Source organism: Mustelus asterias, chromosome 10, assembly GCF_964213995.1.
Source record: "Mustelus asterias chromosome 10, sMusAst1.hap1.1, whole genome shotgun sequence".
NCBI classification, from domain to species: Eukaryota; Metazoa; Chordata; class Chondrichthyes; order Carcharhiniformes; family Triakidae; genus Mustelus; species Mustelus asterias.
In genome coordinates, this window is record NC_135810.1 from 68335571 (window position 1) to 68362543 (window position 26973).

The following is a 26973-nucleotide window of genomic DNA, read 5'->3' on the forward strand; positions in this document are numbered from 1 at the left end:
GTATTAATATTTCTGCAAATGTAAGTACCAAATTAGAACTATTCTATGAATCTAAGTTAAGCACATTTAACACAGTATAGATCAAATTAGATTACAGTGCAAACTATTCCTGATTCACATGATGAATGCAAGCGACCTGAAGTAGAAGTACTTCAATTATATTTCATGTTCTTAAATATAAAGGGCTGGATTTTTGAGGAGGAGACAGGAAGGTTGAGTTGGGAAGTTTCCCAGCCTGGCAAACCCATCCGCTTTAACAGAGCCTCTGTTTGCGTCATGTTCTTGCTCCATGAAGGTGGGTGCAGGATGGAGTCAGGCCGCTGCCTCTGGAGGTAGCCGGGCAGTGAGACTGCCAGAATGGACTGCCTCCCTCCTTTCACTAGGTCACCAGCCTAGTTTTAATGATGAATGTCAGGGCCACTAACCCTTATACCACACCACACCAACCCCCCTTTACCTCCACCTCACATGGCCTCATATTCCCCATAACCCCTTCTCACAGCTCCATTGCCGCTTATCCTGTATCCACTATGAACAGAGCTCAGGAATCATGGCCTGGATTCTCCCAGCCCACTGCACTGCTCGAGTAGCACAACGAGCCAGCAGACATCAGCAGGAGGCCTGTAGCGGGACTCGGGACCGACATCCAGCTGATCATGAATCTCCGGAGCCCTTTTTTCTGAGATAATTAGCCCCGTGTTGGAAATCAGCAAAGGGCTGATTACCATATGGAAATTGCTATTTCCATTTGATTAGTGGGTCCGGGAGGGTAGCCTCCAGGCCCGCTGGTGTCTCTCACTGCACTGCGAAAGATTCCCACCAACGGGGTTTACAACTGCTTCCCACCAACTAGGAACAGGCATGCTCACCCCGCTGGTGGGGACAGAAGCCACTGAGGCTCCCCCAGGAGTTCAGGGGTAGGGGAACCCCCTGGGCACTGCCAGCTTGGTACTGTCCACCAGACACCCTGGCACTGCCCACTGAGCAGTTCCAAGGGGGGCAGGGCCTACTGGGGGTGCGATCGGTGGTGGTGAGGGGGACCCACTGCGCACTCTGCAATGGAATCGGTGGGGGAGGTGGGAGGGCATGATCGGGGCTGGCCATGGGGGGCTGGCGATTGGGGCTGGTCTGGCGGGGGGTGGGGCAGGGTTAGGTAGGCATTAGAAGACCAGTTGTCAATCTGTTGTAAAAATAAAGAAACATCTATCTACATCTATCTCACTAACCACAAAGACAGATAATAATTTATTAACCTCTTAAAATAGTCAATCAAAATGTGAACAGTGCCCTCTAATGAGGTAAGTGATTCTGGAGCTTTTGATACATAGCCAAGCATTCATTATGGGCTCAGCTATAAAAACTATTGTAGTTCACAAATAATGAAACCGATTAAAATTTCAAAAACATACGTTTATGTTTTTTTCTAAGCTGTGCCAAATAACTTGCCAATCAATGTACTCCAGCAGAAGTTGTCTTTTTCCATTCTAAGGTGAAATCTGAAGACAATTTATTTTAAATTTTGAAGTGCGGAGGACTTAAATCACTTAAGATTCATGACACAGCATTCCCAAGCAGTATTATCTTTGGTTTCGAGTGCATAATAGCACTTTCTCAATGGGAAAAGTACACTAATGCATCTCAACACATACACATGCCAATTTAAAAATGCAACTGTCACTAAAATAAATACATAATTTTATAATGAAACAAAATGATCTGGAAAATAATAACTGTCAATAGAATTACTTACAAAATTCACACTTATGTTTTAAAATACCACAGTGACTGTAAATTGTTTGTTTATTAAGAGATTGTAAAATTGGAGAACAATGTATGTGCAGGTAAGACTATATTCTGAACAAGCTCATGCCAAAGGATTCCGAGGTGTCAGAGAGGTCTGAAGTTGGTGCGGTTCCTGTCAGGAATACGCCGCACAAACACACCTCCAGAATTGATTGTCTGTTTCTTCTTTCCTTTCTTCCTCTCCTTAACTGGCTCTTCAAAGCTCTCTTCCTGTGAAGGCAAAATTTTAAAAAGTATAAATGAATCCAAGCAAAAAATAAATGAAGTTACCACAAAAGAAACAGGGTGACTCTATTCTGGTAAACACTATCTGCCTTGCAAGAATGGTTCTTTGCACTAGTGTAAGTGCCAATGTCATTGCATAATCAATGCTCTGCAACGGAAAACCTGGGAAATTACAGGCTAGCATCAAGAAAAAAATACCATGAAAACTGCAAGGTTGTCTTATTCAAATTGATTCATTACTTCCCTTCGGGTAAGGAACCCTGCCACAACTTAGCAGTCTGGAGTCCGACACAATATGGTTGTCTCTTAATGCATCCTAAAGTGACATAGCAAGAGCTTCAAACATGGTAATCCCTACAAAACCCAGGAAATCCCAATCCAGCCAATTCGGTAAAGCCTTATTAAAATTTAGGGACAAAGAACTGTCCCATAGATTACTCGAGCAACACACAGAATAAAAGCAAAACACTGCAGATGCTGGAAGTCTGAAACAGAAAATGTTGGCAAAACATTTGTGGAGAGAGAAATAGAGTTAATGTTTTTAGTACATATGACTCTGCTTCAGAGTTAAAGAGAGGGAGAAATGTGATGGATTTTATGTGACGGATAAGAGGAGGTGGAGCAGAGTAGAAGATTGGTGATTGATGGGAATTAGGAGAAATTGCAACAAAGATTTATGGGTCACATGACAGAGGAAGCATTCATGGCAGTATTAAAGACTATAGAAGGGGCAATTAGTGGCGTAAAGGTAAGATATCAGAATGTGTTAATGGGAGAACCGGGGTCGGTGCTCAGTGAAAGCAAAACTAAAGAACAAGTGGCAGATAGCCCTGTGGGGGAGGGTGGGTTGCATTGGGACAAAAGATGTTTTGGATATACAAAAATGCTCAAAATAGAGGAGAAATACGTTGTAGCTAAGGAGGAGGAACATAAAGTATTGGATTGTATAAACATAGAGAAAGAGTAAATATTAAGAGGTTAAACATCACTGAGTGTAGATAGATAACATCGCCTGGATTAAATATATCCTCAGATTTTTAAGAGGAAGAAAATAGCAGAAGCTCTGACCATCATTTTCCAATTTTCTCAGGCTGCTGCTGTGGTGCTGGGAGACTGAAGAACAGCAAATGTTTTACCATTGTTTAAAAATGGAGAAGGGGATAGACCAAGTTATTACTGGCCAGTCCACCTAACCTCAGAAAACATTCTGAGGAGCAGTATGTCATCATCATTTAGAAAGGCATAGATTAATCAAGGACATTAAACATGGATTTGTTAAAGGAAGACTATATCTGATTGGATTTTGGAGGGTGGGGGGTATTAAGGAGGGCCAATGTGGGGAGCATGTTTGATGTTGTTTAAATGGATTTTAGCAAGGCTTTCACAACAAGATCCCATGTGGCAGACTGGTCAGAAAAGTAAAAGTCCCTGGAATTTCAACGGAAAGTGGCAAGTCGGACCCAAAATTGGCTCATAACGAAAGGGTAAAGTTCAGTGGGGGTTTTTGTGACCGGAAGGCTGTTTCTAGTGGGGTTCATCAAGCTCAGGTACTGCCTGTGGCATCTACCAATTATTTAGACTTAAACGCAGGGACATCATTAAGAAGTTTGAAGATAATACAAAAATTGGGTCTGGGGTTGATAGGAAGAAAGCTGTAAGCTGCAGGAAGACATCAATAAACTGGTCAAATGGGCTGAAAAGTGACAAATGGAATTCAATCCAGAGAAATGCATTTGAGAAGACCAAACAAGGCTCACAAAGTAATACACAATAATGAAAATGAAGTTGAAGTGCAGTAACCGACAAGGCTATGGACCAAAGGCTGCAACGTGGGATTAGATATTTTGAGGCCAGCACAGACTCAATGGGCCAAATGGTTTCCTTCTGCACCATAAATTTCTATGATGCAGTGATTACTAAGAGTCACTAATGACACCTGCTCATCAATAACCTACGCTCTAACATGTTAGTTTAGGGTTTCCAGAACCACTCAGCTCCAAACTTCATAACAGACTGGACTCAAAACACGGATGCAGGAACTGAATGCCAGAGGAGAGATGATTGGAATTTCCCTTTTAAAAGATTAGTTGAGTTACTGAAAAAAAGTTACTAGTACGTGCATTTACATTGTTCACTGGTACGAATAATCTTCAAACCAGCTGAACTGGTATGACGCACTCACCACAGAGCCATCAGATGTCTTCAGTTTTTCCAGACACTGATTTAGGTGGCCTATCTCTGCTCGACAGTCATCCAGCTGACACTCCAGCTTCTCCCGACGTAAGCGCTCATACTCCAACTGAGCCTGCAGCTCCTGCAGCATTCTGTACAAAGGGAAATGGCATTCCACATTCCTCACATGTTAAATGTCCTTGAATAATCCATGCCTTTCTAAATATTTCCTAAATGCTGCTCCCCACCGAAGAAAGCAACTTCCTGTGTACACTTTGGTAGCGAGTGCCAGCAAGCATATATAACTATGGAGCAAATTGCAGCCTAGTGTTCACCCAGCCTCCTCCTTCTCAAGGGCAATTAGGGATGGACAACAAATGTCCCCACCAGCAAAACTTACAACCTATGAAAGGACAGAATATGTGTGGGCTCTCTTACATAATGATCAGGGGTGGAAACCTTGGCTGATTTTCTTTTTCTTAGCCAAATGATGCTGCTGTAAATTCCGGCACCCAAACTGCTACTTTCGTTAAGATCTAACTCACACCAAACAGTCTCCTTACAGAGAAGGAAGATAGTTCATACAGAAGTACTGGGGAGTATGCATGAATCTTTTATGATGTGGTTCTTACTGTGAATCTTTTATACCAGAGACACGCGACGGCAGCTTTCTGCCAGTTTACCTGTTCACCTTGCAAAAATTAATGAACCTTAGTTAAAAACAAATTTGGTTCCCAAGTACTTCCCTCCACCTTGATGAAGTGCATTCTTTCAATTTAGATTGTAAGCGAGGAACTAAATTCAACCTGGTGCTCTTGAAATTATAGAAGACTTTTTTTCAGGTATTGTAATGCAGTCCCATCTGGCAGCAACATAATGGCAACATTTTCTTGTTTCTGTACTTGGTGGTGGTTTACAGCACTGACAAGTGACATTCAGCAGGTTCAGTGTGAGGTAAAGCTCTTCCAACAAACATTTGTCCTCTAACTGAAAAGTATAGCTGAGCCCGAGAACTAGATATGCAGCAGATAGCACAAGCGAGGTCATATTCTACCACAGCAGCTCAGTGCAGATATACATCACGCTCTTGTACCAACTCAGTTGGTTTGAGTTAGTACAATGAAGAGAGGCAGAATTTCCTCACATAATTCTAATTCAGTTTAAATTAAAGTTAATCATATAAATTACAGTCACCCATTTTGGTACCATAAAGGGAACCATTTGTTTTCTCAAATTTCCATACTAAACGACTTACTACATTAACAGGAGAATGGTTAGATCAATTTTCATAGAATCATACAACGCAGAAGAGGCCCTTCAGCCCATCGAGTCAGCACCGACAGCATATATTTCCATACTGTTGGTGGGAACCCTTGTGTGTGATTTCAATCTATTTATTTCAATGGGCAACACAGCCACTATTCTGCCACGTGTAACGAGTGGGATTCTTTACTGAGAGTGCGCACCCTGCATTTTTATAGTAATAAAAAGTTGCACTAAATAACTACCTTTCTGTTTCTTTCTCTTCCTTCCGCCGGAAGTGGTCTTCCTCCAGCATGCCTCCAAGTTGTCTGTAGTTGCTTTTTGCAATTTCTAATAACCGCACGAATTTTTCAATCTTTTCATAGGCCCTCACTGCATTGACAAACACAAGATGTTGAGTAAGGGAGAAATATTGATTGACGGAACGTTTCCCCATATGAAAGTACAATAATGCTAAAATTTGGTTCTAAAGTAAACACCAATACATTATTCATGAAAGAAAGACAAGGAAGTTATTTATTTGATGTACAATATGTGGAAATGTTATTGCAGGAAAAGGATTCATGTATGCCATTGTGAAATGTGTGATGTTCTGTTTAACAGGTATTTGGGATTTTCTTTCAAAGCAAAAGGAAGATGCATCGTGCAGATTATAGGGAGCAGATCTTTGAGGACCAAATAAACAACTGCTGGTCAATTCAACACTAAGCACCCCAGATACCCAACATCATCTTGATGTCTGCTCCATGGAGGTTTGAAAGTTGTGGTGGGAAACTTGGAAAGGGAAGCATATCAGAGCCCATTACAGGATTTGAAACAGAAGGAAGGTAGTAAATTGGATAAGACACTGGCTCAATGGAAGAAGCCAGAGAGTGGTTGTGGAGGATTCCTTCTCTGAGTGGAGGCCTGTGACTAGTGGTGTGCCGCGGGGATTGGTGTTGGGTCCATTGTTGTTTGTCATCTATATCAATGATCTGGATGATAATGTGGTAAATTGGATCAGCAAGTTTGCTAATGATACAAAGATTGGAGGTGTAGTGGACAGTGAGGAAGGTTTTCAAAGCTTGCAGAGGGATTTGGACCAACTAGAAAAATGGGCTGAAAAATGGCAAATGGAATTTAACGCAGGCAAGTATGAGATATTGCACTTTGGAAGGACAAACCAAAGAAGAACGTACAGGGTAAATGGTAGGACTCTGAAGAGTGCAGTTGAACAGAGGGATCTGGGAATACAGGTTCAGAGTTCCCTAAAAGTGACGTCACAGGTGGATAGGGTCGTAAAGAGTGCCTTTGGTACATTGGCCTTTATAAATCGGAGTATCGAGTATAAAAGTTGGAGTGTTATGGTAAGGTTATATAAGGCATTGGTGAGGCCGAATTTGGAGTATTGTGTACAGTTTTGGTCACCTAGTTACAGGAAGGATGTAAATAAGATTGAAAGAGTGCAGAGAAGGTTCACAAGGATGTTGCCGGGATTTGAGAAGCTGAGTTACAGAGAGAGATTGAATAGGTTGGGACTTTATTCCCTGGAGCGTAGAAGATTGAGGGGAGATTTCATAGAGGTGGATAAGATTTTGATGGGTATAGATAGAGTGAATGCAAGCAGGCTTTTTCCGCTGAGGCTAGGGGAGAAAAAAACCAGAGGGCATGGGTTAAGGGTGAAAGGAGAAAAGTTTAAAGGGAATATTAGGGGGCGGGCTTCTTCACGCAGAGAGTGGTGGGAGTGTGGAATGAGCTGCCGGATAAAGTGGTAAATGCGGGGTCACTTTTAACATTTAAGAAAAACTTGGACAGGTTCATGGATGAGAGGGGTGTGGAGGGATATAGGTCCAAGTGCAGGTCAGTGGGACTAGGCATAAAATGGTTCGGCACAGACAAGAAGGGCCAAAAGGCCTGTTTCTGAGCTGTAATTTTCTATGGTTCTATGGTTCTATGAAGGATGAGTGAGGACAGGGCAGGGGAACATAACTCCTGCAAAAATGAAAAAAAAGAAGAGAGTTGCGTCTATATTCATAGAATCCTTACAATGCAGAAGGAGGCCATTCGGCCCGTCGATTTGATTTGATTTATTATTGTCACATGTATTAACATACAGTGAAAAATATTGTTTCTTGCGCACTATACAGACAAAACATACCGTTCACAGAGAAGGAAACGAGAGAGTGCGGAATGTAGTGTTACAGTCATAGCTAGGGTGTAGAGAAAGATCAACTTAATGCGAGGTAAGTCCATTCAAAAGTCCAACAAGCAGCAGGGAAGAAGCTGTTCTTGAGTCAGTTGGTACGTGACCTCAGACTTTTGTATCTTTTTTCCGAAGGAAGAAGATGGAAGAGAGAATGTCCGGGGTGCTTGGGGTCCTTAATTATGCTGGCTGCTTTGCCGAGGCAATGGATGGGAGGCTGGTTTGTGTGATGGATTGGGCTACATTCACAACCTTTTGTAGTTCCTTGCGGTCTTGGGCAGAGCAGGAGTTATACCAAGCTGTGATACAACCAAAAAGAATGCTTTCTATGGTGCATCTGTAAATGTTGGTGAGAGTCGTAGCTGACATGCCAAATTTCTTTAATCTTCTGAGAAAGTAGAGGTGTTGGTGGGCTTTCTTAACTATAGTGTCGACCAAGACCCTTTCTACTTCGTTCCCATTGACATAGACAGGGGCATGTTCTCCTTTACACTTCCTGAAGTCGATGATAATCTCCTTCGTTTTGTTGACATTGAGGGAGAGATTATTGTTGCCGTGCCAGTTCACCAGATTCTCGATCTCATTCCTGTACTCTGTCTTGTCATTGTTTGAGATCCGACCCACTACGGTGGTGTCGTCAGCAAACTTGAAAATCAAATTAGAGGGGAATTTGGCCACACAGTCATAGGTGTATAAGAAGTATAGTAGGGGGCTGAGAGCACAGCCTTGTGGGGCACCGGTGTTGAGGATGATTGTGGAGGAGCCTGCACCAACAACAATCCCACCGAGGCCCTATCCTCGTAACCCCACATATTTACCCCACTAATCCCCCTGACACTAAGGTGGCACAGTAGCACAGTGGTTAGCACTGCTGCTTCACAGCTCCAGGGTCCTGGGTTCGATTCCCGGCTCAGGTCACTGTCTGTGTGGAGTTTGCACATTCTCCTCGTGTCTGCGTGGGTTTCCTCCGGGTGCTCCGGTTTCCTCCCACAGTCCAAAGATGTGCGGGTTAGGTTGATTGGCCAGGTTAAAAATTGCCCCTTAGAGTCCTGGGATGCGTAGGTTAGAGGGATTAGCGGGTAAATTAGCAGGTAAAAAAAAAAGGGATTAGCGGGTAGGGCCTGGGTGGGATTGTGGTCGGTGCAGACTCGATGGGCCGAATGGCCTCCTTCTGCACTGTAGGGTTTCTATGATTTCTATGATAAGGGGCAATTTAGCATGGCCAATTCACCTAACCTACACATCTTTGGACTGTAGGAGGAAACCAGAGCACCTGGAGGAAACTCACGGAGACACGGCAAGAATGTGCAAACTCCACACAGATAGTCACCTGAGGCCGGAATTGAACCCGGGTCCCTGGTACTGTGAGGCAGCAGTGCTAACCATTTTGCCACCCTATTACAAAGTGATTACTTATATAGTTTGCATTTTTCTCCCTCTTCAGCATTTAAAAATGTCATGTCAGCCATGGACAATTCCTGCAGCCCACTTGAAAGTGAAGTGAGATAAATTGGCATATCCTGAACAGCAGAGTACCTCAACCTGTTAGTATTCCAAATCACTCTGCAGGATCACATATCATTCAATGTAAAGTACACAAAGAATATCAACTTACTCCTTGCCTCCCTCTTTTGGCCAGCACTCAGGTTCATGTTGTCCTGGTTATCTGTGCTTCCTTCTATACCATGTTGGTCAAAGAAGCTGGGATTGTCTTTATTCAGCTCTTCATCAGAATCATCATCTCCACCTCCTCCCAGCAGATTAACAGCTGCCAATTGGGAAAATCTGTATTATAGCAATCCAAGGGTCAGTTTGTGTTAGATCTGGTCTGTACAAACATAAGCATGGTTTGAACCTAATTCGTGCAACGCACCCCCCAAAAACCTGTCTGAAATGCAAATTATTAAAATAACCTAAAATGAAACATTTGGTAGAGACTATGGAAAGTCTTAAGATTCTCATATTGCTGGCCATGGTACAAGATAGGTCTCAAGTTGAAAGCTTAGCCCATTATTACAGATGAAGTTAGAAGATCATACATTTCTAAAGGCAACTTCTTAACAACTAATGTTGATTACCTCTTAGCCACATCCTTTGGTGTCTCTCCAGCATCATTTCTGATGTGATGGTCTGCTCCCATCTCTATGAGCCATTGCAGGCAGCCAACGTGTCCTTGTCCAGCAGCTGAGAATTGTACAGACAACTGTTAGGTACATATAATCCAACCTTGCCATGAAGAAAAGACGACATATCATCTCTGTCCACAGTACCATTATTGACCACATGCCCTCTGTTACAGCAACTATTCTGTATTTATTAATGGTGTTCAAACTAATTTTATTGTAAGGCTTGCAGCCTGTGGAAATGGAATCTTTAAAGCAAATGCTTGGTGGAAGTTTTGTGGAACAGGATTTGAAATGCTAGCAGTACATTAACTGCCCAGCACTTTTTAATTCCAACATCTTTGAAATAAAGGCCTAAGTTCAATTCGCCTTTTCGGTTACTTTCTTTATCTGTGTACCAGCTTTTAGTGATTTGCGTACCTGGACAATCCATTTGTCCCCCCACTGCTCCTAGCCTCTGTTAAGAAAAATCACTGTTGTTTATTCTGACTCCATTTTGTAGTTACCTATTCTAATATTAATTCAGAAAAAAAAAATCATGTCATCTCATCCATTTGGCATGGATGGCTATGCAACTTTCCAACATTTTTGCACTTTTAATTTTATAATCTAACTTTGTACAGACTGGGTGGGATTTTCGGTGTATTAGCAGAAATCACCTATGCTCTGTACCAGTTAAATCATTACTGTATTTCCATACTTGGGATGAATCATCTGAGTTTAAGTAGATGGACTTTGATCTTTCACTTTTCCTATTAGGTCTGTATTATTTTGGGCTAGGCAACTGGATGCATTTTCAGATTTAATTTCTGCATATACCAGTGGGGGGGATCCTCTACTTCTGTTTCACAGTTTCCCGGTTATTTTTTGTGGCTAATTTTCCACTAGCGCCAAACATCAGTATTGAGCATTTCAAGGACAAATTTAGTGTTCCAATTCTGATCGCCTGCCTAAAGCAAAACCTCAAAAAGGTACCATCTTGTGAACCAGTGGGAATTTTTTTCAAACCCCTCTCAGATAATTTCAGTGTCAATTCTGCCAAATTATGGGTAGTTCTGAGCTGAACGGAGACGGTTTAGGTTTTTCATGTACAAGTGCATTGGTTGGCAGAGGCCTTTACCATGGCAGCTTTTAAGCAAAGGTTGCAGAAATAAAACACCAATATGCTAATGATTGTTATTGCAACTAATATTGCGGAGAAGATGGGGAATACCTTTATGCATGGGAGTGGACCCCTTATCATCTCGTTCATTGATGTTGATTACTCCAGATTCCACCAGATGCCGCAGGGCCTCGTGATCCCCTTTAAAAGCACTTACATGAGCTGGAAATGCGAGATCTAAAAATAAGCAGGAAGCAGAAATAGATCATCATTACTCATGGGCATTTTTCAAACTTTTCAAAATAATAATAGCAGGTACTCATTTACCCACCATTCTTTGGATCATTGCCTCTACCCATTTATGTACCCCCACATATTTTCCCTCACTCCACAACCAGTATGGTAAGTATATGCTTCCAGGTGATCATGCTGCTCTTGAAGCAATTGTTTGGAGGTTTCAAAGCTAAGAACAACTTCAGCCATATTCGGACTCTCTCAGCAGCACGGTTGCACAGTGGTTGGCATTGCTGGTTCACAGCGCCAGGGACCAGGGTTCAATTCCCGGCTTGTGCCAGTGTCTGGATGGAGTCTGCACGTTCTGTGTCTGTATAGGTTTCCTCTGGATGCTCTGGTTTCCTCTCACAGTCCGAAAGATGTGCAGGTTAGGTGCACTGGCCATGCTAAATTCCGCCTCAGTGTACCTGAACAGGTGCAGAGTGCGGCGACTCAGGAATTTTCACGATAACTTCATTGCAGTGTTAATGTAAGCCTACTTGTGACACTAATAAATTAACTTAAAAACTTATTTATGGAGAACTAACTTTTCCAACCTTCTTCCCTTTATGTTTATTTCTCAAAGTGACTGTGACAGTTGAGCTCCGGGCCATTATTTCTCAGACACAGGTCAACTAGGTGACCTTTGGTGCAGTCCTATCACAGCTGCAGGGCTAAAAAAAGTCACACTGTTCATTCTGCCTCACTTGGGCAGCTTGTTAATTCTACTGATAACAGTTATTTAGAAACCCATTTCAATATTCTGCAAAAGCTTTTTAAAAACATGATTTCACAAAGGATTCAACAATGAAAAAAACTATATTTTTCATGAATCCTTCTTTGCAATTTTACATACAATCTGTTATAAATATCTAGATCATGGTTCATGTTAATACTTTGGTAAGTTGTAGAAGGTGAGGTTACTAAAATATTGGACTTTAGAGACTGCCAAAACATCTCAGGAAATGGCAGTTCAGAAGGTTACCCATGTTTAATAGAGTCAGAATAGAAATGGTGGAGCCATAAAATAGCAGGTGGACTTACTTTTAGCTGGTGAACTGGAGATGCAATATCTACACTGATTGAAAAAAACAGAGATGTTTTGTTTTGAATTAGAGCTAAATTAATTTTGAAAGCATTCAGTGAACCCTGGAAAGTTACATCATCTTAGAGACAGTGGAGCTTAAGGAGGATCTCTAGTTTCAATTTATCTGTGCATTGGCTAAGGGGAGTAGAGGGGGTTCATTGTACTTTGAATCGTGTGTGGTTTGTAACACAGAGAAGACTTGGAAGTAATTTGGTGCAGTTAGGGCACATAAGAAGTCCTGGGGAACTGAGAAGATGGCATAAAGTCACTTGTTCTGTGCTGGAGAGGGTTAGGGCTCAGAGGAAGCCCTGGGAGCCATAAATAGTTTGGTGTAGCCAGGAAACCAAAGTCTAGAGAAATCTGGGGCAGTGCCAGCTTACAGTCTGCGAAAGAGTTGGAATTGTGCCAGCAATTAGAGGTGAAAGTACAGCTTTGTGAATCCGGTGGAATGCAGTTTCAGGAGAGGAGATTGAACAATTGGGAGGTGACGGAGTGGCTTTTGAGAGAATTCAGAGGCGAGATCTTCAAAAATAAGAAATTGAAATTCCCTGTGTGGGAGAAAGAATTTTAATGAGATTTTGCGACTCACGTTAGTTACTAATGTCTGGGTGGGTTGCTGAGAAATACGTGGAATCTATCTTGGTCACTTCTGCTATTTAATGTGCAGTGTGGATTGTTTGACTGGAGTTTGCCTGTTAATTCATGTTTATTATGTTAATTCTGAATGTTAAGAGTATAAGATCAATGTCATAAATCGTTAAGAGTTTCTGACTTTATATAGTAATCTTTATTTTATTTTTTTGAAACCATGGAATCTTGTGGCTTATTTCCCCTAGGAGGTAACTGGGATTCCAAACTTTTCCTACTTTAAACAAAAAGTATTGGTCCCTAATTGGATTGTAACAAATCACTTAAGAAATACCATTATCGTAAACTGAGAGCTTAATGTTCTGCAAATGTCACAAAGTTTCCGTATTCAATGTTAACAAACCACTTCCTTAAAAAAACACGATATTTTGCAGCAACTGCTTAGTGAACTAAATGTGACTGCGTCATCTTGTCTGCTTACTTTCTTGATCAACTGGATGATCCCGTTCGTATTCCACAGCTGCAATGTACTGTACTATGTTGTCCTTATAGAATCTCTTTGCAAGATCCCTTGGAGTTTCACCTTGGTCATTCCTGGCTCCCAGTATGTGGGTCATGCTTTCTCCTTGGCCGACAAGAAACTTAAAGCAATGCAAGTGGCCTTCCATTGCTGCAAGATGAGCTAGCACGAAAAGAATAACAAGACACCTTAAAAATACATGGGCAAGACCGAAAATTCCCACCTAAGGTCAATGGAGATTTCCGTTGTCGGACTCTCGCCCGTGCCAATTCCATGGCAGACGAGGTGGTAGAGTTCTGGCCGATATCTTTGCTTTAAAATAACTCAAATAAAAAACAACCAAATTGTCAATAGCACCTAGCACAATTCACTCAACAGTATTTTGACAGTATACAAAATCAATTTAAATCAGTCAGAATCTCACTGCTGCTTCATATCCAGTGAATATTACTGGAAAGTGCATGCTTATGGATGTCACTCATGAAGTGAATAGTTTAGGATTTGACTACCCTCCAAAGTTGAATGACATTTAGTCAGAGTTTCCCCATATTCTGGGGAGATTTAACTCCACACTCTACATATTTTGGCCCTGACAGATTCCCTGTCTGGGAGTCAGCCTGACTGAGAGACTAGGCTTCCAATCAGGCAGTGACCACACCCGAGGGGACTACAAAGCCAGGTAGATCAGATCCCTGATCCGACCAGTGGGGACAAAATCCAAACCCTGACCCTGGGACAGTTGAAAGGGCATGGGGGAAACACCTCTGTTCTTCGTGGCCCTCAGGCAGTGCTATAAAAAAGTTTACTGTCTCTCCGACCTTATCTTTTCCTTGCTTCAGGTGCCGGATTTCCTAATTCAAAATGTTCAACAAAAATACATTCCATTGAAAAACAAAAACTCAGCAAAAAAGGCCCATCAGAGTCTCACTCAGGAAGTTAAGGATTGTATTAGATTAAAAGAAGAGGTTTATAATGTTGAAAGAAAAAAGCAGCAGCTAGTCTGAGAATTATAAACCAGCAGAGGGCCACCAAAAAGCTCACAAAATCCCTACAGTGCAAAAGGAGGCCATTCAGCCTTTCGAGACTTCATCAACTCTCCAACAGACATCTTGCCCAGGTCCACCCTGCCCACCCTATCCCCTTAACCCTGGGCATTTACCATGGCTAATCCACATAACCTACACATCTTGGGACACTGAGGGACAATTTAGCACTGCATTTCCACCTAACCTGCACATCTTTGGACTGTGGGAGGAAACCGGAGCACCTGGAGGAAACCTACGCAGATATGTGGGGGAGCGTGCAAATTCCACACAGACAGTAACGCAAGGTTGGAATTGAACCCCGGGTCCCTGGCGTTATGAGCAGCAGTGCTAACAACTGTGCCACCGGAAAATAGAATGAGAATAAACTAGCCAGAAATATAAAAGCTCCTACAATCTGTTTTTATATATATATATATGTATATAAAAAGGGAAAGAGTAGCTAGGGTAAATGCTGGTCCCCTAGAAGCAGAGACAGGAGGAATTATCATGGGGAATGAGGAAATGGCAGAGGCATTCAACAGAGCATTTGTGGGGATAGAGAGAGCAAGAGAGAGAGGAGTGTGTGCATGCGTCTGGCTCAGAATTCACATTCACCCTCACCTCCACATAACAGGCACTCTCTCACACTCTGTCAACTTTATTTATTACTCATTTCTTAACATTATCAATTGACTGCATTGACTCGTTTTTTTGCTCAGCAAGTTGTTTCTTTTCACGTGCCAGCTTTTTAAAAAACTCACGGTGAATGTTGTGCCAAACCTGTTCTTTCTGAAAATTGCTCATCGGCCCCTTGAATGAGAAAATAATTGAAATGTGCCCCTCCCCCCACCATGTCAAAGGATAGGACAAGCCTGCGTTACAGTATACCTGGTAAATTGCCATCCTGATCCACTTCATTCACGTCTGCTCCCCACCTGACCAGAAGCTGCAAGCAGCCCAGCCTGCCATGAAAGGCAGCATAATGGACATTCCTCCAACCAGTTTTATCTACTGGATTTGCATCCTAGAACAAAACAAACGGAAAAGAAAGCTGCTGTTTAACATTATATTTCAGCAAACATCGAATGTGCATAGAGCCCAGATATCCAAAAAAGTGAAATTAGATCATCATTTTCACATTATTCAGTGTTTAAAACCATGAGATCAATTGAATTTACCAAATAAAACTAACCGGGCCAATGATAATAGCGAAAGTTATTTTCAAACTTTATTACAATCTACTTTGCATCCATGAATGGTCCCTTTCCGAAAGACCATGAAATATACTGTGAAGAAAACTAACCCTATTAGTTAACTAACAGTTCCTTACCACACCACTGCGAAGAATGGTCTGAAGTGTGTACGAATGTCCGTGGGCAGCAGCCAGATGCGATGGAGTGCAGCCTCTATCATCCTTTGCTGTCAAATTGGCACCATTTGTTATCAGGGCCTGAGGAGCAACACATGAAGCCTCTTTGTGAAATACAGACATAGAGAATTTAGTACAAAAGGAGACCATTTGACTCGTCGTGCCTTGTGCTGGCAAGAAACAGTTCTCCAGCTGAACCTCAGTTTTTAGTTTTTGATCCATAACTCCGTATATTTCAGTACTTCAAGTGCAAATCAATGAGTGGGATTTTCCAGCTCGGCTGCAACCAGGATCATCCGGTCCCGCCAAAAGTCACGGGACTTCTGGCTAGGCTCCCAAACCTCACGCAGCGGGACATGCCACAACAGCGCCAGAAAATCCCGGCCCAAGTATTTTTAAACGCAATGAGATTTTCTGCCTCTATTTTATCACCATTTCACGCAATGAGTTCCAGACTTCTACCCCCCTCTTGGTGAAAACATTTCCTGCTGACCCATCTACCAATTTAAATCTCTATCTCTTTGCCGACGGAAATAGGTCCTTCATTTCCACTCTATCTAGACCCCTCATCATTTTATTTGCCGCAATTAAATTCCCCCCTCAGCCTTTTGTGTTCCAAAGAAATCAACCCTACCCTATCCAATCTTTCTTCAAAGCTGAAATTCTCCATTCCACGCAACATCTTTCTAAATCCCCTCCCCACAGTCTCCTGAGCAAACATATCCTCCCTGCAATGTGTATTCTGTTGTGGCCTAATTAATGTTCTATACAGTTCTTGGAAAGCTTTCCAACTCTTATATCCTATGTCTCGGCACAGTGGTTAACACTGGTGCCTCACAGCACCAGGGACCTGGGTTCAATTCTTTGCATGTTCTCCCCATGTCTGCATGAGTTTCCTCCCACATGCCAAAGATGTGCGGGTTAGGTTGATTGGCCATGTGAAATTGCCCTTTAGTGTCAGGGAGACTAGTAGGATAAATATGTGGCGTTAAGAGAATAGGGTCTGGGTGGGATTGTTGTCAGTGCAGGCTTGCTGGGCCAAATGGCCTCTTTCTGCACTGTAGGGAGTCTATGATTTTAATAAAGGCAACTATCTTGTATGCCTTTTTAACTCCCTTATCTGTATGTCCTGCTACTTATAGGAATCTGTGGTCCCTCTGTTTCTGTATAATCTCAGGCATCTTGTTATTTACTGCAAGCCCTTGCCTTGTTTGCCCTCCCCAAATACATTTCCTTACATAAGCTGCTCTCATGATAGAAACTGAAAACACTTCAAGGCTTCAAAATGTGCGAACAAAATTAAAGTGTGAATGCTACGCGTGAGACAATGCTGGGAATGAGACTAACTCAAACAGGTAACCAATAGCACAAGTTAATTACATGACAAACATTCACTGCGCAGCCACAATAATAAACCTTAACCCTTAACCTTGGGGTGGCACAGTGGCACAGTGGTTAGCACTGCTGCCTCACAGCTCCTGGGACCTGGATTCAATTCCCGGCTTGGGTCACCGTGTGGAGTTTGTATGTTCTCCCTGCATCTGCGAGGTTTCCTCTGGGTGTTCTGGTTTCCTCCTACACTCCAAAGATGTGTGGGTTAGGTTGATTGGCCATGGTAAATTGTCCCTTAGTGTCATGGGGTCAACAGGGTAAATAAGTAGGGTTATGGGGATAGGGCCCGAGTGGGATTGTGGTTGGTGCAGACTCAAAGGGCCGAATGGCCTCCTTCTGCACTGTAGGATTCTATGAATCTAATAACCCCGAACCTCAGAAGATTAGAGCTGTAAAGTTAATTTATTCATCACAAGTAGGCTTACATTAACACTGCAATGAAGTTACTGTGAAAAACCCCTAGTTGCCACACTCCGGCGCCTGTTCGGGTACACTGAGGGAGAATTTAACATGGCCAATGCACCTAACCAGCACATTTTTCGGATTGTGGGAGGAAACTGGAGCACCCAGAGGAAACCCACGCAGACACAGGAAGAATGTGCAAACTCCACACAGTCACCCAAGCTAGGAATTGAACCTGGGTCTCGAGCGCTGTGAGGCAGCAGTGCTAACCACTGTGCCACCAGAATTTTCACACTTATCATCAAAGACTCTAAGCTGTGTTGACAATTCAGTGCCTACCAGCATACAGCAGGAACAGTTTTGAGCCAGTCCAAGTTGAGATGACCTATTCCCATATCCCAAGAAAAAAAGGAAGATAAGGAGAAAAAGGAGTGAGCAAAGCAGGCAGAATAGAGCAAACTCTCAATACAAGGAAGCTGTCTTCAAATTCAGGTTAAACAGAGCTTCATTTTAGCCAAAGAGGCCCGAGTTGCCACATGAATGCGTCTCTTTGAAACCTAATATGCCTCCAAATGTTTCTAACATATACTATATTACTCTCTATTTTTCAGATTCAGATGCCAAATCAAAAATACACAGTAGAAGAGTGAAAAAATCTTTATTTCATTTGTTCATAGTTTATATTGTGTTTTTCTTGAATCAGTGCAGCCACCCGTCACTGTAGGTGAACTCCATGAGCAGAATTTTACGACCTCATCACGCCCGTTTTGCGTCAGGAAAAAGTCGTAAAATCGGCTGTGATGTGACTCGCAGAAATGGCGTCCGTTTTTGAGCCCATTCATGTTTTACCAAGAAAGAAAAAATCAGCACAATCGGGCCCCTGCCCAAAACGGGCTGGGGGAGGGGGGCTGTGAGGAGGGTATGGGGAGTGTGTGTTGTTGGGGGTCTGTGGAGGGTATGGGAGGGTGGGGCTGTGGTGCTGGTAGGCTGTGGAGGGGGGGGGGGGGAATGGGCAGTGTGTGTTGCTGGCCTGGGGGCGAGCAAAGTTCTTTAACCTCTTCATTTGTCTCTCCCCTTCCCCAAATTCCCACCTTTCAGATTGACAAATGGCTTTTGCAATGCAAGCCATTGATCTTGCTGTTCTTTTGGTTGCTGCTGGAGCTGAGGAGGAGGAGGAGCAGGAGGAATAATCGCGGACAGAAGAGGCCGAGGCCTTACCACTCGCAGGAGTAGAGGGAGACAGCCACCGGAGGCAGGATGTGGCCGCCATTTGCCCCCGGCGGTGGGTGGAGTGGGGGTGGGGGAGATGGAGGAGAAAAGGCGGGAGCAGAGACCCCTGGCAATTCTGCACACGAGTGTCTGACATCACATGCTGCCGACAGTGCCAGCACCAAAAGGAGACAATGCGACACCTGTGCTATTTGTTGCAGGACCTGGAACCTCTCTTATCTCGTAAAATCATAGAATCCCTACAGTGCAGAAGGAGGCCATTTGGCCCATCGAGCCTGCACTGACAACAATCCCACCCAGGCCCTATTCCCGTAGCCCCACATATTTACCATGCTAAGGGACAATTCAGTATGGCCAATCAACCTAACCCAATATCTTTGGAGTGTAGAAGGAAATTGGAGCACCTGGAGGAATCCCACGCAGAGATGGGGAGAATGTACAAATTCCACACAGATAGTCACCCAAGACTAGGATCGAACCCGGGTACCTGCAGCAGTGCTAATCACTGTGCCACCGTGCCGCCCATTGTGCCCTATTCAGTCATCCATCTCCACTCTCTGAAATTATAACTTAATAGAAAAATACAGGCACTATATACCAGCGATGAAACTAAATTAGTTCACACTTGTACACTGATTAAAATATTTATTTTGGTACAGAAGAAAATAACACTAAAGTTAATTTACCTGCATACAGGCATCGTGACCCCTGATGGCAGTGATGTGTGCTGCTGTCCAGCCCCTGGATGTTACATCAGTCATATCAGCGCCATGCCATAGCAACCAGTGCAGGCACTGTAACACAGAAACTGAACTGTTAATATCCTGCTCTTTTAAATTAAATATGATTCGGATTGCTATGTTTTCAATTTATGATAAGGCTGCTTTTCAAATATCTGGATGATAATTACAATTAGTAGAATTTAACAATTAATGGGTTGGCAAAATAGAGATCGAGAATTTTGTAGAACTTTCAAAATCCTGAACATATTTCAGAGAGTCTTTTTTCAAATTAAATAGATTAAAAAGTCTAATTCCTCCCCCTCCGTCACTCAGCCTCTTCTGTGTCTCAATGTATACGTGTCAGTAAATGCAAAGCTTTAACACTTTAACAAAACACTTTAACATTAGTCAGAAATCTGGAAACAACAGAAGACACTTGGGAAAATGGGAATGAGTAAGGCACAGCAGCATTACTGGTTTCAAGTTTAACTGCATGCTTATGCTGGCAAAAGTAAAAATAAACATTTCCCACAACGGTCTCTGTCCAACTCCCACTCTCCAATTATTTCTGCCTCCCTCATGTCTTTCTTGTGTCTCCACTCTTTAAGATTCACTCACATTTTCTCTTATGGTCTCTGCATTGCAGTTGTTTCCGACTCGTTGGTCCCAATAATTACAGGAAAATGGGGAAGGGAGTATTGCTCCTGTTGGTGCCTGGGAAACCTGAACATATAGCATCAGGGTTCTGAGGGGGAGGGAGATCAATTGGCCGAAGGGGAAGAGATGGGAAGAGGGAGGAGAGGGAGGAGATTGGCTGGCGAGAGAGGGTAAGAGACCACTATGAGGGGGGGCGGTGGGTGCGATAGTGATCACAGGCTGTTGGCCTATCACAGGGAGGTAGATCATGGTAGGTTTGCCTAAGGCATCAGGGAAGCGCTCCAGCTTGTCGTGGCTCATAAGCAGTACTGGCAAATAATTTACCTGCTGGATCCAGCAGCTCCTGTTTTCTTTTAACTATCGGGTTACAGATATTCTGGAAAACCCAGCTGCTACAAAAATCTGCTGACAAAATTTGTGGCATGGCATCTCATATAAATCATCAACATGTATTTACTTTACAGATGGAAATAGCTCTTCACCTCTAAACTGTCTGAGTGCACGGCCCATTGCAATGGAGTGAATTTGTGAATGGGGTCAACTTCATTAATGCTGGCTCCATTTTTCACCATCAGCTCCAGTTCCTCCACGTCGCTGGCTTTAACTGCATCATGAATAGTGGCAAAAGATTTCTTCTTCCTTGCAGCTGTCAAATAAAACAATTTCAGAAAATGAATGCACCAACAACTGGCAATAAGATCCCAATAGCATTTTAATCCCATCGGATTTCCTAGCATTTGTCTTCCCCAAATAATGCAAGTCAGTGGTTCTCAAACTGAGACTTTCCAGGGGGTCTGCAAAATAATCTGGAAGTTCCTACTGAGCAGAGGCAGCCTTATGGATGGGTGACAAGGGTGCTGTGGCCGGAGTAACCTTTGCTACCTCTAAGCTTGACTGTTCCAACTTTCTCCCATGCAGCCTCCCATCTTTCGTACATTACCTGGAGACCACCTAAAACTACTACCCACATCCTAACTCACAGACGACTCTGCTGGGAGTCATTTACAGACTGTGATATAGTGGACAATTCATTAACATAGAGATGCAGGAAACATTGCACAGAAATAACATGGTTATAATTGGAGATTTTAATTTTCACAAAAACTGGGAAAAACCAGAGTAGCTCAAAGAGTAAAAGTAATGAGCTTCCAGAATGCATTTGAGACAGTTTTCTGGGACAATATATTTTTAAACCAATAGAACATTATGCCTCACTCTGTTGACCTCATGAACCAGAATTAATTAACAATCTGTAGTAAGGGAAGAATGAGTGTAATATGACTGAACTTGATACAGTGTAAGAAAAGGAGTTGCAGGGTCACAAAACCAGGGCTTTCAAGGGTTAAGAAATAAACGGACCGCAGTAAACCGGTTGCTGCTAATGGATAACTATCCAAACAAACAATGGGAGTATTCAAAGAAGATTTTGTTGCAATACAAAACCTGTACGTACCACTGAAGGCAAAAGCTTCACTTATACAGTTAAGCAACAACGGTTTATAGGTGAGGTATGTGACAGTATCATTCTGAATGCATATACAATGCAGAGAAAAGTGGAAATTTAGCAGAATAAGCTAATAAAATGCAGCAAAGGAAACAAAGAAAGTAATGAGGTGATAAAAGGAATATGAAAAATACTTGCAAGAGATATCAAAATTAACAGCAAAAGATTTATGAATGAAAAGGGCCAAGGCGAGTCTATTAAAGACCACTAGAGGTAAGACTGCACTAGACGATAAGGTAATCGCAGACTTGTTAAATGAACACATTCTATCATTTTTCACAGCAGTGGAAGATGACAAAGTAACAGCGTCCATAGCCAAACACCTCCCCGCACTGATTAAAACTAACAGTGAAATCCTGGAAAATGTGGACTTTTCTTTCATATCTTTGGAGCTTCCTCTAAATAAGAACAGGCATAAATGACAAAATTCAGCACCACCTCCAATATGCCAGCTCATCCTTCAGCTGACTGAAATCAAGATATTTGAGGACAAGGATCTCAAACTCAAGAATATGGCAATGGTTTGCCAGACAGCAGCGATCCCCATGTTCCTACATGTTTCAGAGACTTTGACAATCTACAGCAGGCACTGCAAAGCACTGGAGAAGTACCACCAGCAATGCATTCACAAGATCCATCAAATCCAGTGTCAAGAAAGGCAGCCCAAAGCAGCATCCTCTTCCAACCTAATCTACCCAGTACTGAAGCAGTAATCACTCAAATCATCTACATTGGGCAGGACATGTCATTCATATGCCTGACACTAGACTCCCAAAAGCAACTTCTCTATTTGGAACTTGGTAATCACAGAAGATTCCCAAGGGTACAGCAGAACCACTTTAGAGATGTCCTCAGAGCATCCTTGAATAGATCAAACATACCTAACCAAATCATGGAAAGCCTTGGTTTGTGACTGATCAAAATGGGTAAGGAACCAAACACATCAAGATATGTCATCAGGAACATGCAGAGGTGAGGTTGAGGTATCAGTGAGAGTGCACAAACCTCCAATAACCCATCTACCCAGTCCTGAAAGCACAACAGATAGTCAGGCATCTGTTTTGCCACATGATTTAATCCTGAATGCTTGTCTCAGCTCAAATATTGAATAACGCATTCAGCCCTTTAGAGGTTGTTAATACAGATTGAAGGGGACTGCTAGCTTCATTTGATTGACAGTTTTATGAGCTTGTAATATGTTTCTATTTCTATTTGGTCATTGACACAAGATTGGGTGGGAAAATGGTGCAAGAGGTAGGCCTTCAGATTCTTGGGACAATGGGACAAGTTGTAGGGCAGAAGGGCTGGTTGAAGATTTCCACGAGCATTTCAAAGATTTGCCGGTGCAGTTATATGGCTCATTGATTGTGTATCTGGTACAAACTGGAAGATTGTCTTAGGGGTGAACAGATGCTACAATGTTAAATCAATACAAAAATCATTCAAACACAGTCCCCTACAAACATTGATATTTGATTTTCCATATGGCAAAAATGCAGACAATGACTCAATGCATTGGACAAAGTACTCAAATGCATCTGAATTCTTACACAGTGCTGGTCAGTTTAATGGGACAAAATTTAATGTAATTTGTTCACTGATTGAAGAAATAGTGGAAAACCTCCAAGGGGGAGGCCCAACCTGATTACTGGCGAGTGTCAGTACCTTCCCCAAGATTCATTACCCCAGGGACAGAAATTCACCTGCTGAGAGCTACTGGCCAACAGAAGTGGGCAACTCTGCATTATATTGATTGCGGCTGGCAGTGGTGGATGCAACCGATAATGCATCCAGGGAGAGGTTTAGGATCTTAGGGAAATCTGGAACACAGGTGAGTGAGGGCAGGTTGGGGGTTTCAGGGAGGGCAGTCTAGAGCAACCATATAAATACTGCACTAGAAGAACAGATCAGAGGCTGGGAATTCTGTAGTGAGTAACCCACCTCCTGACCCCCCTCCAAAGCCTGTCCGCCATCTACAAAGCAAAGTCAGGAGTGTAATGGAATACTCTCCACTTGTGTGGGTGAGTGCAGCTCAATAACACTGAAGAAGCTGAACACCACCCACGACAAAGTGGTTTGTTTGATTGCTACCCCTTCCACAAACATTTACTCCCTTCACCACTGACATACAGTGACAGCAGTGTGTTCCATCTACAAATTGCACTGGAGCAACTCACCAAGGCTCCTTCAACAACACCTTCCAAACCCATAACCTCTACCACCCAGAAGGAGAAGGGTAGCAGATACATGGGAATATCACCACCTGTAAGTTCCATTCAGAGCCACACAACACCCGGATTGCAAATATATCGCTGTTTCTTCACTGTCCCTGGGTCAAAACCCTGGAACTTCCTCCCTAACAGCACTGTGGATGTACCTACACCACATGGACTGCAGCGGTTCAAGGTAGGTAGATCACCACCACCTTCTCAAGGACAATTAGGGATGGCAAGAAATGCTGGTGTAGCCAGTGACACCCATATCCTATAAAATAATTTTTAAAAAGGCTGTGGTGGGGTGTTCCCCAGAGGGGCTGGGGGTTGGAGGGCCAGGTCAAAGGTGATGCTGTGTTCCTCAATCAATTCGGCACTAACTGCCTTTGAAAGAGGAACACCCACCCCCTCTCCCCGCCGATGTCACTTTCTGTAGATGTTGGATTGCAACCCATCATGTTTCCCAACCAAATGAAAATGGCAGGCCATGGGAATTGGAAGCAAAGTGGAAAAATGTAGCCCTGCACACCCCCTGTTTCATCTTCACAACATGTGTCTGCTCAGATGAAAATTCAGCCCATTAATTGTGTTTTTCTCTGCATAGGTGGTGTTCCTGACGACACGTGTTAGGATTTAACTGATTTATAATTCCCTGGTTTCTTAGCTAAGTATTACTAAACCTAATGTGGCCTATCCCTTTGTTGAACCTCAGGCATATTATTGCAAAAAAGCTATCTTGAACACACATGAAATTTGCTATCATTCTCACTTTAGCTCATTTGCTTGTCCTAATATATATGGAAATTAAAACTCCTCATTAAAAACACTCTGCCTTGATTACATACTTGTCTAGTTTCTGTATTGTTACCTGCCACTTCACAGCTGCTACCAGAGGGCCTATACACAATTCCCAATGGAGTCTTAAATCTTTCTCTATTTTTTCATTCTTTCATGGAATGTGGGCGGAACTGGCAATTGTTTTTGCAATCCCAAATTGTTTTTGAAGGTTGCCATTTCAAAGGGCAGTTAAGAGTCAACCACATTGCTGTGAGTTTGGAGTCACATGTAAGCCAGACCAGGTAAAGGATGACAGATTTCCTTCCTTAAAGGATATTAGCAAACCAATTACAACAACTGATGACATGATAACCTGTCTTGATTTGTTAATTAAATTCTAATTCTACCACCTGCCATGATGGGATTTGAACATGCACAGAGCACAGGTTCCCAATTAGTGTGCCGCAGCACACTGCTGTGTCATGGCGGCCCCATAAGTATGCCGTAAAATAAGATTTCAAATGATTAAACAAGGATGCAATTTTTTTGTTTTCAGCTCCGTGGCCAGTATCTCCAAGTCCAGATGAACCTTGGGCCTCACATGTATATCCTGGCTAGGAATGCACCGCACGTGCACGGCTCTGATTTTCTACATTGGTCAGGAGCATGTATGTGGGCCTAACTATTGTAAAAATCAGAACTGTGCATGCATGGCCCTTTCCCACTCAGCACATGCACGGTTTGGATTACCAACATAGAGCATTCCGAACCACACATGTGCAGTCCTTTCCTGGCTGACGCATGCACAGAAGGTCCCAGATTCTTTGGGAATTTGGAGATGCCAACCGTAGAGTTGAAGACAAAGGCCCCCATGCGCCTGCACAAAAAAAAGGGCACAAAAGCCTGGGATAAGCAAGGGAGGCAGGGAAAGGTTGAAAAGAAATACAGGAGAAAAGACAGAGAGAAGTATAAATAAAAGTTTCCAGTAGGGAAAGAAGACAGAGGTAAGAAACAGGAACCAATAAAGTGATGAAAAGGAGTAATAGACTCCAGTATTGTATTTGACATGCAAATTGTGATACGGCTTTCATTATAAACTTAAGCTAATGAAAATTTGTTAAATAGTGGCTTGACATGTCTTTAGGAGGTTTTAGTGATAAAAGGCCAGCTGGAGAAAACAGGAGGTGTGCCTCAATGTTTTATAGTAAAAAGATGTGCCCTGACGCAAAAATGGTTGGGAACCACTGCCCAAGAGCATTAACTGGGGCCTATGGAACACTAGCCCAGTGACAATACCACCACACCGCAGCCTCCCTCCTCTCCCCACCCCTCTTTCTTATCACAATCTCTCAGAAGTAATTTCCTCTTTAATCACTAGTACTTCTCTCCGTTCATCAAATTTCCAATCCTTCCTGTCTTTTTGATGTATTTAGTTCCCAGCCCTGACCATCCTGCAGCCTCGACTCACTGGGGGCTACCAGGTCACACCCTCCAAGATGAATTTGGACCTCAATTCATTCAAATGGGTTCCTCATTATACTCCATGTATTTGTATAAACACTTATATGAACCATACACCCTAACCTGTCCAGATAACAGCAGCATCAGTGCAAAGCAAAATTATATAGTATAACTGAGGAACATTGATCAGATCAATAATTTTAACTACAAATATCTGAACAATACCTTATGTACAAAACAAATCTGCATATACATTTGTAGAACATTTTTCTGTTTGACTCCACCGAAACTAAATGTAATGTTTCAGGTCCTAAACTGCATTTAAGACACGTTCCAGTCCTTGTGAATGAGCATTTCCTCAACGCTTCACAATCTATTTGTCCCTAAACTCCAAATCATCGCATTACCTAAGGCGGCTGCAGCGACCGCGGGCATAGCTCCAGCGTGCATCAAACAATGTGAAAGCCGGCTCAATGTTCGCTATCTGCTCTTCAACACATAGCGTGTTAGCAACTGCGATACATTTGATTAGCAACGGGAATAAACTTCCGGTGTTACTTCGAGCTGAACATGGCAAATTGTTTTCATTTCCGGAGAAAGAACTTTTGATAAACAACTAGAGAAAGACAGATCAATCGATCAAAAGCTCACCCTAACAAAGAGAGAGAATGAAGGTTTCAGGTAACAATGAGAGTGAGAATACAGGCTCGGGGTAACAGAGGGAGGGAGACAGAATGGTGTTCAGAATGACATAAATCTGGGACGCTGTCGAGCTAGCAAAGGTTACAGAAATAAGATCATGAAGGAATTTACATTGGGGTTTGGGAGTTAAATTGGAGACACTGTGGGCCTGCAATGATAGAAGCAATGAATTAGTGGGTGT

The 26973-nt window shown here is 42.8% G+C and overlaps 1 protein-coding gene across 1 annotated transcript; it reads right to left on the minus strand.

Annotated features, from left to right (window-relative positions):
• Nucleotides 1-1783: 1783 nt before the first annotated feature.
• LOC144500041 (ankyrin repeat domain-containing protein 42-like) lies at nt 1784-26570 on the minus strand. The gene is made up of 12 exons (XM_078222798.1): nt 26498-26570; nt 20618-20781; nt 19443-19550; nt 15694-15813; nt 15252-15387; nt 13300-13500; nt 10982-11107; nt 9724-9829; nt 9261-9430; nt 5709-5835; nt 4211-4352; nt 1784-2013 (listed from the first exon to the last, which is right to left on the minus strand). The coding sequence occupies exons 1-12, from the start codon at nt 26538-26540 to the stop codon at nt 1888-1890; spliced, it is 1569 nt and encodes a 522-aa protein (XP_078078924.1). The 5' UTR covers nt 26541-26570; the 3' UTR covers nt 1784-1887.
• Between the last annotated feature and the right edge of the window lie 403 nt (nt 26571-26973).